This window comes from Atractosteus spatula, assembly GCF_055471065.1.
Source record: "Atractosteus spatula isolate fAtrSpa1 chromosome 10 unlocalized genomic scaffold, fAtrSpa1.hap1 SUPER_10_unloc_1, whole genome shotgun sequence".
NCBI lineage: Eukaryota > Metazoa > Chordata > Actinopteri > Semionotiformes > Lepisosteidae > Atractosteus > Atractosteus spatula.
The window spans coordinates 2,109,178-2,124,553 of record NW_028296612.1 but is presented as its reverse complement, the minus strand read 5'-3'; the positions used below and the strand labels follow the sequence as shown (position 1 = coordinate 2,124,553).

Sequence of the window (15,376 nt, the reverse complement as noted above, 5' to 3'; positions counted from 1 at the left end):
TGGTCCTGGAGGGGTCAGTGTGTGTGTGTGTCTGCAGAGTCTCCAGGGGTCTTTAAAGCAGGGCTGTCCAGTCCTGGTTCTGGAGGGGTTTGTGTGTGTGTGTGTGTGTGTCTGCAGAGTCTCCAGGGGTCTTTAAAGCAGGGCTGTCCAGTCCTGGTCCTGGAGGGGTCAGTGTGTGTGTGTGTGTGTGTGTGTCTGCAGAGTCTCCAGGGGTCTTTAAAGCAGGGCTGTCCAGTCCTGGTCCTGGAGGGGTCAGTGTGTGTGTGTCTGCAGAGTCTCCAGGGGTCTTTAAAGCAGGGCTGTCCAGTCCTGGTCCTGGAGGGGTCAGTGTGTGTGTGTGTCTGCAGAGTCTCCAGGGGTCTTTAAAGCAGGGCTGTCCAGTCCTGGTCCTGGAGGGGTCAGTGTGTGTGTGTGTGTCTGCAGAGTCTTCAGGTGTCTTTTAAGCAGGGCTGTCCAGTCCTGATCCTAGATAAATCCTGTGCATAAATCGGAGATCTATCTGAGCACGGAGGAGAGGTTATTTCCAGTACTCGCTTCTTCCCTGGAAAGAAACGCAGCCCTTTTGTACTGAAGACGTAAATGAGCAAAACGTTAAATTTTCAACATATAAACGTGTGATATTATATATGATTGTTAAAACACTGAAATGGTCTCAATAATCTTTAATAGCACACGGTCTGAAGAGTGTACCTACGGAGTACTTCCCGTCTTTGTCCACAAGGCGGCACCTCATCACAGGACAGACATTTATGCTCTATAGAAGACCAAATACTAGGCGGATTTCAAAACAGACTGTCCATGAATTAAACTAAAGGCGTATGAATCTTAATTTACACTACGCTTTGGCTGGAAAAAGTTTAAAGGAGACAAAACGCGGTCCCCACTTTTTGTGGGCTCGGTGCCTCCCGGGAAATGTAGTTCTTTCACGCCCCGGTCTTGTAGTCCGTGAGCACCGCGCTTGTGTGCCGTTCCGGTCCGGTCCGGTCCGGTCCGGTCCAGTGCAGATGCAGGATGGTCTGAGCACATTGGGGTCGGGAACAATAAGGAAATAAGCAGTATTTAATCAGATAGAGGCTCTTGGCTTTCTGTATGCTTCCGTCTCGCACGCCCGAGCAGTTTGTGACAACTCCTGAACGGAGATGGGAGGGGCCACAGGGCAGGAGGAGGGGGGGGGGGGGCGTGTTTACGTCGGCTCCGTCGGCCAATCAATGTCGCGACTCCGACGGGAGTGGGCGGGGCGGGCGCTGGTGGGCGTGTCGCGTAGGCGGAAGCCCACGACAGCGCCAGAGCCGTAAACGGGGGGCTCGATATGGCGTCGCATCACGTTGAAAACGCGCAGCTACTGCTAACAGATCGATGGTCTACTAACACCTCGAAACGCCTACAAGTGCTTCTGCTCGCTGGCCGTTAGTTGCGGTCTGGTGGGGGGGGGTCTACACGAGGGTAGGCGTAAAGGCTCCTGTGGTCTGGAGTCACAGGATGTCAGCAGTGGTTTTGCGCTCCGATCCGAGCAGGTCTGTACACGCCAACCTCCTACAGATCGCAAAACAACAACAACAACAACAACAACGAAATATCACCCAAGAGAATAGTAGCGGTCGCAGTTAATCACCAGTCCCGCGTCCGACGTGTATACATATAAAAACAAAAGCAGGAAGAGGCTACCGGACATATCGGTATTGACACGCACTGATTCAGACTCGGGAGATCTTTCGTCCCCACTGCAATCACAGTCTTAAACAATGCAAAGTAACAACCTTGTCTCTTGTTTCTCCTGTAACACCCCTGTATTCTCTTCCCTTTTGAGGGTGTGTGTTTGTCATTGTGTTGTGTTTGACCGTGCCGTCAAAAAAACATTTCCCCCAGGGGACAATAAAGCTTGGAATTAAAAAAAACTGAATTGAAAATGATAGAGGCATAAATTCACACCATTTTGTCCGTATATAGACGAAAACCCCCCTCCACACACACACACATACAAAATCACACCAGTCCATCACAGGACACACACACCCTGGACAGGACACCAGTCCATCACAGGACACACACACACACTCACACACCCTGGACAGGACACCAGTCCATCACAGGACACACACACACTCACACACCCTGGACAGGACACCAGTCCTTCACAGGACACACACACACACTCACACACCCTGGACAGGACGGCAGTCCATCACAGGCCACACACACACACTCACACACCCTGGACAGGACACCAGTCCATCACAGGACACACACACACACTCACACACCCTGTACAGGACACCAGTCCATCACAGGACACACACACACACCCTGGACAGGACACCAGTCCATCACAGGACACACACGCACCCTGGACAGGACACCAGTCCATCACAGGACACACACACACACACACACCAGGTCCAGTTTTCCCGGAAGTTTATCAACCCACCAGCACGTCTCTGAACTGTGTGCAGGAAACCCACACGAACACCAGATAAACTCCAGGTGCAGAATTGAACCCGGGTCCCCGTCAATGCGAGGGCACCCATGCTGGCCACTACGACGCCGTGCCGCCCCCGACGTAAATTCAGCACTCCAAGACACCAGCGAGCAGCGGAGATCGGCCACACACAGGAGAGAAGGCGGCCGTCGTGTTTTCTCGAAAGCCGCAGCACGTTCAGAGCAGCGAAAAGCAATCCGTTGTACACAGAAACGTCACGTGCTTAAAGAGCGGTCCGTGACAACTCGACACATTTTGACTTAGAGATGATGATCAGAAGAAGCTCGGGGTTTCTGAAAGTTAAAGATACCTCCCACATTTATGCGCTATTAAAGTTTCAAAGGGCCCCCGCGATCTGCGATTTTGTTCCCTTGAAGTAACTGCGCGGTCATATCTCTGGCGACTTTTCTCAACGCAGAAAATTTATATAATAGAGAGGAGGCCGCTACCTCGAGCTACACCGCTAATCGATATCACCCCGTCAGGATAGCGGCCTCAACATCATGGCTGGGGAGGGGGTTGTTCCCCACCCCCGCCACTCTTTGTGTACAGAAGCGCCCCCCCCGTCCTGACTGGAGGAGCTCACCCAGCTGTATCTGTGTGAGAGAAGCCAGGGTATCGGCTTCAACCACACGGCTAGGCAGCTTGTTCCCCACCCCCACCACCCTCTGTGTACAGAAGAGCCTCCTGTCCTGACTGGAGGAGCTCACCCAGCTGTGTCTGGAGAGAAGCCAGGGTATCGGCTTCAACCACAGGGACTGGGCAGCTTGTTCCCCACCCCCACCCCTCTCTGTGTACAGAAGAGCCTCCTGTCCTGACTGGAGGAGCTCACCCAGCTGTGTCTGGAGAGAAGCCAGGGTAGCGGCTCCAACCCCACGGACTGGGCAGCTTGTTCCCCACCCCCGCCACCCTCTGCGTAAAGAAAAAAGGTTCTCCGACTTTTCCTCGCACCCTTAAAATGATTTTTAGCCCAGTAGTGTAACTTGTCGATTGCAACTGTACCTGTGGCACAGAGAAAACCCACAGAAAACGGAACAAAACCGCGACTCCCAACAACATTTCTAAGGAACACATCGGCTGCCCTTAACCTCTCGTCACAGAAAGGCTTAGCCCAAGGCGGGGCTTTGATTAACATCGTTTAAGGAGGCAAGACAGGGCGACAAAGCTCAGAGACACCGAGAGCCGAGCTGCCTATGGAAGGTGCCACCCGCCTGAGTTCGCTTTGAGGATCAACCCGGCAGAAGAAAAAAAAAATAAGTAAAAAAATGAAGCTGCTCTTTGTGATCTGTGAGTATACAAGTGCAATAGATCGTACAAACGCGAGCTTGAATTGTTTCTGTGCCTAAATGTCTAACTGGCGGCCTGCTGGGCAAGATGTCACGGTCCGGTGTCGTGCAGACACGCAGCACACGGTAAACAAAGTTGTTTTATGTATTTTATTATTTTTTTCAGACGGACCTAAACTGACTTCTCTCGTCTTTTTACGGCTTCCCTAATGTCCGAAAGCCGGCTCGTAACAATAATCAGAAAAGCGGTGCTCAGCTTCTCGTCTGGTGGGTTATCTCGGAGGTGAGGCTGTTAGAAACACGCCATCAGCGAAAAAAAAAAACGCCTTCCTCGGCGACTATTGAACAACTCAGAGCGATTAAAGTAGAAATGTATACATTTGGTTTAGAACCTATTAGGTCTCTAATAGAGATAGTGCTAAATTATTCACAGGAGTGCCGGCTACTTGAAATAACCGGGGTGCTCCAGCGTGACTTTAAGAGACGACGGTTGACGGTACATTTTTGGCTTGGGAACACGTTTTTACGTGTAATTAAATACAATGGAAATGGAAATAGCTCCGTATCGGCATGGGAAATGAACTCTTCACAGAGTGTCGGAAAAGCGCTGTTTTTTTTAACGCAATGGTATTAATCGCAAGATTTAAGTACATTTTGTATTCCGAATTTAAAGCCACTATAATATTTTCCCGTACAACTCTCAGTCTGATCGAGCGATTAAGTGTTACTTTGAAAACCCGTTGTAGAAACGTTTTTTTTTTACGCACAGATTGAACACCGCCAGACGCGTAAAAGCGACTTTTCGATTTTGGGCCAGTATCCCCGACCACCTTGTCGGCTTTGCCGACATCGAGACCGTTTTCGACGCCGGGTGGGTTGTCAGGACCGTCGCATCGATCTCGATGCGTTTCAAAACCGGACACGTGCAGGATCGCGCCTCCCAACTGTATCGCCTGGCTCGACTTTTGTTCGATTTCCACCCCGAGGAGTCGATTTTTAAAAAATCGATTTGTGTTCCATTAAAATGTCGTTTTTCAACCTTCTCCTGTCCCTAGTCGGAGAGATAGGACAACTCTGCGAGCCCCACAGGTAAAACTATCGATATGTCCAAGGAAATATCCTAAAACGCATTTGGGCACATTTGGAATAGACAATATCCTCGACTCCATGATACTGAGGTTTGAAACCTTTTGTAAAAAAAAAAGGCACGAAGTGTTAGGTTATTTAACGTTAGACCTTGGGTGTCTTTTAAGTACAGTAATGCTTTTATAAATAATACTTTGATCTTTGAGGTCTTCAGCCGCCCTCGCGTTTAAAGAAAGAAACGGCTCGGGTCTCTCATTCACTCACTCTGCCACTTTGAAAGCGAAGTTCGATTTTTAAATCGTAGACGACTCGACCACTGTCCTCTACAAGCCGATCATGTCACCGACTGTCGCGCTGACGGCGACGGACCACTGGAATCAATCAGAAAACACCGATCAGTAACACGACCACAATCATACCTTTCCGATCCGAAACGACTACGCCCGTGACTAAAAACAAAAAAGTCATTTGTAGTCCAGACAATAACGTGAAATCACACCATGACAGATGATTAACGTACAGGATGATCAATATGGGCATACGTCTAAGCTCTGCGTTCTCAAATCAGTTTTAAGAGGAACACTGATCCAAAACGAACCGAGGACGTGCTGTAGAACGGCGACGCTTAACGACAGAGAAAATCCATTTCCAGATGTTTGATGAATCCAGTCAATTTGTGAACTGATATGTAGTCTTTCACATAAAATTGCATTTTTTTTTTGCTTACGCGGAACGACACTTGCTGTATAAACGGCTCCGGATGCTCGGGGGGTGAAAAGAGCATCGAAAAAGCTCTCAACGGGGACGGTGAGATCCAGCGAAAACGCGTCTCCTCCGCCCGGGATCGACGCTCAAGTCATCATCGCCCCCCGAACCCGGCAAAGACGCCGCGCAGGAATAAAAATAATGGAGAGAAGGCGTGGGAATTGGCGCTCGAACACCTTCATCGCCAAGAACCTCTTCGTCGAACCGGGACTGAGGGAAAGAAAAAAAAACGGGACTCGCGGGACTCACCGGGGCTCCCTTCCCAATCCGGCCGCCGTGTCGCGGCCAGTCGTTGTCCGGTGGTCCGTTTCCCCGTTTCCCAGAACCCCCTGTCCGCAGGGGATAATTAAGAGGCGCCGCTAATTACAGCGCTTACAGGTCAGGAGTGGACACCCGGGCACGCGTGCCAGACTGCCCCCCCGCGGTGCAGCTCTCGGTATCACACGCTATCACATGGTACCGATCGGTATCACACGGTACCGATCGGTATCACACGCTATCACACGGTACCGATCGGTATCACACGGTATAGCACGGTTTCACACGGCATCAATCGGTATCACACGCTATCACACGGTATTAATCGGTATCAATCGGTATCACACGGTATTAATCGGTATCAAACGCTCTCGGTATCACACACGCTCTCGGTATCACACGCTATCACACGGTACCGATTGGTATCACACGCTATCACACGGTATCGATCGGTATCACACGGCATCAATCGGTATCACACGGTATTAATCGGTATCAAACGGTATAACACGCTCTCGGTATCACATGCTATCACACGGTACCGATCGGTATCACACGCTATCACACGGTACCGATCGGAATCACACGGCATCAATCGGTATCACACGCTATCACACGGTATTAATCGGTATCAATCGGTATCACACGGTATTAATCGGTATCAAACGCTCTCGGTATCACACACGCTCTCGGTATCACATTGTATCCCGGTATCATATGGTACTAATCGGTATAATAATAATAATAATAATACCGGTATAGCACGGTATCACACGGTATCAATCGGTATCACACGCTATCACACGGTACTAATCGGTATAATAATAATAATACCGGTATAGCACGGTATCACACGGTATCAATCGGTATCACACGCTTTCACACGGTATTAATCGCTCTCGGTATCACATGCTATCACATGGTATTAATCGGTATCAAACGCTATCACACGGTATCACTCGGTATCACACGGTATTAATCGGTATCAAACGCTCTCAGTATCACACACGCTCTCGGTATCACATTGTATCCCGGTATCACACGGTACTAATCGGTATAATAATAATAATAATAATAATAATTAATACTACCGGTATAGCACGGTATCACACGGTATTACACGCTATCACACGGTACTAATCGGTATAATAATAATAATTAATACTACCGGTATAGCACGGTATCACACGGTATCAATCGGTATCACACGAAACTAATCGGTATCATAATAATAATAATAATAATAATAATAATTAATACTACCAGTATAGCACGGTGTCACACGGTATCAATCGGTATCACACGCTTTCACACGGTATTAATCGCTCTCGGTATCACATGCTATTACATGGTATTAATCGGTATCAAACGCTATCACACGGTATCACTCGGTATCACACGGTATTAGTCGGTATCAAACGCTCTCGGTATCACACACGCTCTCGGTATCACACGGTATCACCCGGTATCACCCGCTACCAGACGGTATTAATCGGTATCACACGCTCAAAGTCTATCAATTAAATATGTCACATTCTCGGGACGTCCGGCGTGTTTAAGGTGCGAGGCACAATATGTTAACGAGCCGCTTCTCCGTTTCCAGACAGTCTGAAATCTAATTCGCTTCCTATAATGCTGGTGTTTTGTTGTTGTTGTTTTTGTTTTTTATTGTCGTAAATGCCCTGTGCGTTGTGCTTCGTGTAAGGTTTAAATTCCCACAGAATCGGGCAGTCCGTGGGTCCGAATGAACGGAGAAGCGTCAAGAAACGGTGGGGAGAGCATGCAGACTCCTCACAGAGTGTCCTCCTCCCCTGGTCCGGAATTCAAACCCGGGACCCCCAGACCTGTAATGCAGCAACACGAATGATCAAATCACCCCTGCCGCGTGTCGCGTAATATTGACTAATCAGCAAATAAAATTGACACATGAAAGCTACGCTCATTACTGAAGCTTATTAAAGACACGTCTGTTCGTCAACTATGATCTTAGAGCACCACTTGCGACCTGCTTCCTTTTTGGAAAAGCAAAAAACAGCACTTATCGACGTCCCCTTGAGCCAAAACGGTCTGATCCCTCCGAGCGCGTTTTTAAAGCGTTTTTCAATTGACGATGGCGCCGGAGAGCATAAAATGGCGTTTTATTATTATTTTGACTTCACCTCAGAAGTCGGCTCCCGGGACTCGTGTTATCTAGCAAGGTGTTTCCCGGCCGGCACGACATTTAAACGACATTTTGCGTTTAAAAAGAGGTCCCGTGGCCGCTCGCTCTGGGCGGTTGTAGGGAGCCGTTTGGACCGACTGGGTTTGAGAAGCTCGGGTTGTGAAGGGCTTTATGTCCGCAGGCGCCGTCCTGGGCCCGGCGCCGCTGTCCGGACAAGCCGAGGTGAGAGCGGTCAGTCCGGGCGACACGGTCATCCTGGGCTGTGACGTCACTCACCGACTGGAGACCATGTGGTTCGCGCAGCGCGCCTGGCGCACCCCGGTCCTGGTGCTGGTGTGGAGGCGCTCCAGCTCCAAACAGGGGAAACATATTATGGTGTACAGGAAAGAGGGTCTGGAGTCTCGCTTCACCGCCCTTCTGAACAGCAGCAGCCTGCGGATCGAGAACGTCACCGAGGACGACCTGGCGCTGTACTACTGTGCCGACAGAGTCGAGGGCCAGATCACCTTCGGAAACGGAACCCGACTCGTCTTCCCAGGTGAGAGATCTGGGGGTTCTAGGGGCTCAGCGAGGCTGGACCTGGCTAGTCAGTGTGCCGGTGTGCCAGTTCATCAACCAGTGTGTCAGTGTGCCAGTCAGTGTGCCAGCGTGCCAGTTAATCAATCAGTGTGTCAGTTAATCAATCAGTGTATCTGTGTGCCAGCTAATCAATGTGTGTCACTGTGCCAGTCAGTGTGCCAATTAATCAATCAATCTATCAATCAGTATGTCAATATGTCAATCAATCAGTGTGCCAGTCTGTAGTGTGTCAGTTAATCAATAAGTGTGTCAGTGTGCCAGTCTGTACATCACTGTGCCAGTTAATCACTCATTGTGCCAGTGTGCCAGTTAATCAGTCTGCCAGTTAATCAATCAGTGTGTCTGTGTGCCAGTTAATCAATCAATCTGTCAATCAGTATGTCGATATGTCAGTTTATCAATCAGTGTGCCAGTCTGTAGGTCAGTGTGCCAGTTAATCAATCAGTGTGCCAGTCTGTAGGTCAGTGTGCCAGTTAATCAGTGTGCCAGTTAATCAATCAGTGTGCCAGTTAATCAGTGTGCCAGTTAATCAATCAGTGTGCCAGTCTGCCAGTTAATCAGTCTGCCAGTTAACCAATCGGTGTGCCAGTCTGTGCATCACAGTAGCAGATCTCTGAGGACACGAAGGCGCTATATTGTCCTCACATGCTGTTAGAGGTGAGCAGGTCTCGTCCTCCAGGGCTGGACTGTTCTCTTGTTTTCATGCCCCCGGTGGCCCCGGGGGGCTCTGAGGTGGGGGGGTCTGTCCGGACAGCAGCGGCGCTGCCGGACGAGTCGAGACGGAGCGGTCGTGCAGGCTCGAGTACAGTCTGGTAACCACAGAGCTCAGAGATCTCAGACATCTCCCGCATCGGGGCAGCAGATTAATGCCATCATCCCGGCTCTTCTTCCAAGGCTCAGCACCTGAAGGAGGATCCTCCAACCGGACAGGAGTGACCCCCACCGCGTGTGACCGCTCCGGACTCGTCCCGCTGGCCTGGGGGCTCCTGGCCGGCGCCGTCCTCCTCTCCGCCCTGATCTCCTCCGGCTGCACCTTCTACTGCCTCTCCCTCCGAGCAGGTGAGGTCGGCGAGATCATGGGGTGCGGTCTGTGTGGAGTCTGCACGTTCTGCCTGGGTTCAAGTGGGTTTCCTCCCACTGTGCAAAGACAGGCTGGTGGGGTAGGAAAATTGGCCCTGGTGTGTGTGTGCGTGCGAGCGTGCGTGCGTGTGTGTCCTGTGATGGACTGGTGTCCTGTCCAGTGTGTGTGTGTGTGTGTGTGTGTGTCCTGTGATGGACTGGTGTCCTGTCCAGGGTGTGTGTGTGTCCTGTGATGGACTGGTGTCCTGTCCAGGGTGTGTGAGTGTGTGTGTGTGTCCTGTGATGGACTGCCTTGTGCCTGTTGCTTGATGGGATAAACTCCAGCGTGATTCTGTGTGCACATTCAGTGCGTCTAAAAGCTCTGGTGACCCCAGAGACGAGCCAAGCGTGTTTCTGTGTGCACATTCAGTGCGTCTAAATGCTCTGGTGAGCCCAGAGACGAGCTGAGCGTGATTCTGTGTGCACATTCATTGTGTCTAAATGCTCTGGTGAGCCCAGAGACGAGCCCAGCGTGATTCTGTGTGCACATCCAGTGCGTCTAAAAGCTCTGGTGAGCCCAGAGACGAGCCAAGCGTGATTCTGTGTGCACATTCAGTGCGTCTAAAAGCTCTGGTGACCCCAGAGACGAGCCAAGCGTGTTTCTGTGTGCACATTCAGTGCGTCTAAATGCTCTGGTGAGCCCAGAGACGAGCTGAGCGTGATTCTGTGTGCACATTCATTGTGTCTAAATGCTCTGGTGACCCCAGAGACGAGCCAAACTTGATTCTGTGTGCACATTCATTGTGTCTAAATGCTCTGGTGAGCCCAGAGACGAGCCCAGCGTGATTCTGTGTGCACATTCAGTGCGTCTAAATGCTCTGGTGAGCCCAGAGACGAGCTGAGCGTGATTCTGTGTGCACATTCATTGTGTCTAAATGCTCTGGTGAGCCCAGAGACGAGCCCAGCGTGATTCTGTGTGCACATTCAGTGCGTCTAAAAGCTCTGGTGACCCCAGAGACGAGCCAAGCGTGATTCTGTGTGCACATTCAGTGCGTCTAAATGCTCTGGTGAGCCCAGAGACGAGCTGAGCGTGATTCTGTGTGCACATTCAGTGTGTCTAAATGCTCTGGTGACCCCAGAGACGAGCCAAGCGTGATTCTGTGTGCACATTCAGTGCGTCTAAAAGCTCTGGTGAGCCCAGAGACGAGCCAAGCGTGATTCTGTGTGCACATCCAGTGCGTCTAAAAGCTCTGGTGAGCCCAGAGACGAGCCCAGCGTGATTTTGTGTGCACATCCAGTGCGTCTAAATGCTCTGGTGAGCCCCGAGACGAGCCGAGTGTGATTCTGTGTGCACATTTAGTGTGTCTAAAAGCTTGTCTAAATGCTTGTCTAAACGTGATCCTGTGTGCACATTCAGTGTGTCTAAAAGCTCTGGTGAGCCCAGAGACGAGCCAAGCGTGATCCTGTGTGCACATCCCGTGCGTCTAAAAGCTCTGGTGAGCCCAGAGACGAACCCAGCGTGATTCTGCGTGCACGTGCCGGTTGTGAGCTCGGGTCCAAAAGATATATCCAATAGCAGCCTCAGCTCTGAGATCTCACGGTTCTGAGGCGCAGAGAGAGAGAGGAGACAGGTGTGAATCTGCACGTATCGTCACTATGACAGTTCGGGTGTTGTAGATGGCAGCCCTCCCAGCTGTGCGCGCTAACAGCTCTGATGCGCACAGAAGCAAGTGTTAGGCTCTCAGTGACTACTGTCTGTTTATTTGGCAGCCCACAGATCACCGCTGTTCGCTTCTCAGGTGTTAGGGGGGTGCAGTTCCTTCCTCCAGTTTTAGCAAACCAATCCTGTTGTAAACTTTTGCAAACAACGCAGAGCCGAAAAAGCGCTCAGAATACCGAAGGACGACACGCGGGCTCTCCCAGGCGCAGGGCGTCGTTAAGGTCACTCGTTAAGAATGAGTGGTCAAGGGCTGGGAGCCGGAGCCTATCCCAGCGTGCAATGGGGCGCACCCTGGACATCGCAGGGACAGACGCACAGACATAAACATACACTCCTACCGGGGCCAGTTTTTCCCAGAAATCCAATTCAGTCTTTGGGCTGCGGGAGGAAACCCATCCAAACAAGGGGAGAACATGCAAACTCCACCCGGACAGCACCCCAGGTCCAGAATTGAACCCAGGGCTCCAGCGCTTACCCCTGCCTGGGCCAGTGTACGGCCCCACTTCTGTACCGAAGCTCCTGAAAACAAAATATAAACCAGACAGTAACCCTCTCGTACGCTGGTGGCCCTGTTTGACTGTAGAGGTCAGAGGAAACCCCCCCCCCGAACCTGCCCCTGCTCCCCCAGTCTCTCATCTTCTCCTCCTTAGAACGCAATGGACGGTAACATTTCAGTCCGTCGTGCCTCAGTTGTCCCCCCCAGCTTGGGGCCAGGCAGCTTGTTCCAGCCACCCCCCACTCTTTGTGTAAAGATGTTGCTGTGGAGGGAAAAAAAAAAATCGCTCTCTCTCAACATCCAGTCTCGAGAGGAGCTTAAACCCCCCCCCCCAAAACGTTTCACGTCGATGGCTTCCTGTTGTCTGTTGGGCTGTCGCTGGCTTCTGCCTAACAGAAAACAGAGAGGTGCCAAACCGTGGAGAGTCGCACCCAGAGACGCGACAGCAGACGCGCGGAGGTGCAGCTTGTGTTGCAACAGGCGGCGTCAGCCCGGAAGGTGTCTTCACACACGCAGGGGGGCCCGAGTTCGCACGACCTCGGTTGTCTCACGAGGTGTCGATCACGTTCTTTTGATCCTGTGAGGCAGAGAGTACGCATCGCACACAGGTGACATTCATATCGTCTCTCTATGCCCTTTGAATACGCCCACACACTCAGCTTAACTCTACCATGTCTGGTGCCGTCTTGTTACCATTATTATCATCATTCATTTCCCCCTCCTACCTCATATTCTGGCTGGTGCTCTGATCTACGAATGACTCACGTTGGTACCCCCTTCACAAAACGGTGCACGTCGCCAACCGAGTGGAGTCGCCAACAGAAATACACACCAGGTCAGAAATACGCCCCCCCGGCTGAAAGAAGAACCCGCAGCCACTCAAGTCGAAACTACGTTGGATTTATATCTGAAAGCACGAGGCACGTCTGTCCGCAGAGGGGGGTGGGGGTGGGGAACAGGCCGCCCTGCCACGTTGTTGAGGCCGATACCCTGGCTTCTCTCCGGACACAGCTGGGTGAGCTCCTGCAGTCAGGACAGGAGGCTCTACTGTACACAGAGAGGGGTGGGGGTGGGGAACAAGCTGCCCGGCCCTGTGGTTGAAGCCGATACCCTGGCTTCTCTCAGGACACAGCTGGGTGAGCTCCTCCAGTCAGGACAGGAGGCTCTACTGTACACAGAGGGGGGTGGGGGTGGGGAACAAGCTGCCCGGCCCTGTGGTTGAAGCCGATACCCTGGCTTCTCTCAGGACACAGCTGGGTGAGCTCCTCCAGTCAGGACAGGAGGCTCTACTGTACACAGAGGGTGGTGGGGGTGGGGAACAAGCCGCCCAGCCCTGTTGCTGGGCCTGGTACCCTGATTTACTGCTCCTGATTTATTTCTAGACCGCAGAGACGGGAGCTCCGATGAAGGGAGCCGCCAGATGAGGAGTGTCAAGAGAGCCAGTCAAGACAGCCAGGTAATAGGTGATGCACTACTGCGCAGAACAGTGCAGTGTACAGAAATGGTAAATCCCAGTCAGGGAGCTGGAGACAAATTTGAGTGATTAATAATGCCTGTGATGGGGAAGTGGGGGAAAAGCGATTAATAATGCCTGTGATGAGAAAGTGTGTGTTTGTGTGTGGGGGGGAGGGTGATAAATAATGGCTGTGATGAGGAAGTGGGGGGGTATAGTGATTAATAATGCCTCTCATAAGCAAGTTGGGGGGGGGGGGGGGATCGTTTATTAATGCCTGTGATGAGGAAGTGGGGGGGAAGAGCAATTAATAATGCCTGTGACGAAAAAGTGGGGGGAAGAGCTATTACTAATGCCTGTGACGAGGAAGTGGGGGGGGAAGAGCGATTACTAATGCCTGTGACGAGGAAATGGGGGGGGGAAGAGCGATTACTAATGCCTGTGACGAGAAAGTGGGGAGAAGAGCGATTAATAATGTCTGACCTGCCCCGTGTCTGTGAGCAGGAGGAAGAGGAAGGGCTGCACTACTCAACTATAGTCCCCACAGGCAGCTCCAGACGGAAGGGAGAGTGGTGCAGCGCGCCGGGGACGACCTACGCCGAGATCCGAACCTTCTGACGGGGAGCAAAGTCCGATTCCCAGGGAGCCTCGGGGCCGGCCGGCCCCAGGGGGGAGAGGTCCGCCAACCCCCACCCCCCGAGTCCAGAGGGAAATCCGGACAGATAAAACCACGTCACGCCCAGAGGCGGGCCCTTCTCGACCGGTCGGTTGTGGAAGGACTCCCGCGCCCGACTGGGGACGGCGGGACAGATCGCGCCCCCCGAGCAGGGGTGCAGACGCCTCTGGGTGTCCGTACCGCTACGCTAGGCGGGGCGTGACCGTGCCTTTGTCGATCCAGCACCGCGATTCCCCTTCGCTTCCTCCCTCAGCCGCTGGGAAGACGTCTTCTTAAAACCCCCCTTCCCTGGGGGGGGGCGGTGGACAGTGCAGGATCGCTGTTTCTCGCTCGGAAGGGGGGGGCGGGGGGTGGGTTAATGAACGAGAGGCAGTGGTTTGAGCTCCGGTTGAGGTTGAGGGTTCGAATCCCGGCTGAGATGCTGCCCCTGTTGTGCACTTGAGCGAAGCATTCTGCCCCCATTCCTGTAAAATACATCACTGTGCATATAAGTATATAATAAGAACTCCTTAGATATATATAGAGATAGTGCTGTTTTAGACACTGCACTCGAAGCACTTTGCACACAGCAGCTCTCAGTGGGGAGGAGAGCAGAGGGATGGAGCCAGTTCAGAGAGGGGGGGGTGATTAGGAGGCCATGATGGGTCAAGACCAGGGGGGGAATCAGGCCAGGACACTGGGGTGACACCCCTACTCTTCTCCAGAAACTCCCCGGGATTGTTAATGAGCACAGAGAGTCAGGACCTCGGTTTTATGTCTCATCTGAAGGACGGCGCCTGTTTAGAGTCCAGTGTCCCCGTCACTATACTGGGGCATCAGGACCCACACGGACCGCAGGGTGAGAGCGCCCCCTGCTGGCCCCGCTAACACCTCTTCCAGCAGCAGCCTTAGTTTTTCCCAGGAGGTCTCCCCTCCAGGTACTGACCAGGCTCACACCTGCTGGGCTCCAGTGTTGGGGGGGGGGGGGCTGCCAGCTGGGAGCTGCAGGGTGATACAGCTGCAGGGCGATATACATCTGCCACTGTGAGTGACTCTGTGTAAAAGCTTAAGCCCAATAAAAGGAAGTGGTCATCGAAACAGCGTCGTGTTGAGATCCTGGCCCCCAGGTTTCCTGTGCACAGCTCCTGTGGGGGGTTGTGGGGAGCATGCCTGCAGTTCTCCTGGGGGGGGGGGGGGGGGGGGGGGAGGGGGTTTCTCCTCTTGCCAGGACAGCGTGAGGGCAGCAGGGTGGCGTGATCTGCTGCCTTACGGCTCTGGGGGGGGAGCGGGGGGGATCTGCTGATGACAGGGTGGAGTTTGCCCAGTGTCTGTGGTGAGAGGCTCCAGCTCACCGCTGCCCTCCAGTGGACACCCCGGTTACT

The 15,376-nt window shown here is 52.4% G+C and overlaps 1 protein-coding gene across 1 annotated transcript; it reads left to right on the top strand.

Moving 5' to 3' along the window:
- Window positions 1-3,645: 3,645 nt before the first annotated feature.
- LOC148813395 (uncharacterized) lies at window positions 3,646-15,086 on the top strand. Its single transcript, XM_088908218.1, has 5 exons — window positions 3,646-3,763; window positions 8,214-8,570; window positions 9,506-9,670; window positions 13,269-13,342; window positions 13,844-15,086. Exons 1-5 carry the CDS (start codon window positions 3,742-3,744, stop codon window positions 13,955-13,957), a joined length of 732 nt encoding a protein of 243 aa, XP_088764344.1. The 5' UTR covers window positions 3,646-3,741; the 3' UTR covers window positions 13,958-15,086.
- The last annotated feature ends 290 nt before the right edge of the window (window positions 15,087-15,376 follow it).

Bases quoted from the DNA above. Each gene is read 5' to 3' on its own strand.
- LOC148813395 (XM_088908218.1), top strand. From the start codon at position 3,742: ATGAAGCTGCTCTTTGTGATCT. The intron at 3,764-8,213 runs GTGAGTATACAA...TTATGTCCGCAG, and splicing joins GAAGCTGCTCTTTGTGATCT to GCGCCGTCCTGGGCCCGGCG. The intron at 9,671-13,268 runs GTGAGGTCGGCG...ATTTATTTCTAG, and splicing joins CTGCCTCTCCCTCCGAGCAG to ACCGCAGAGACGGGAGCTCC.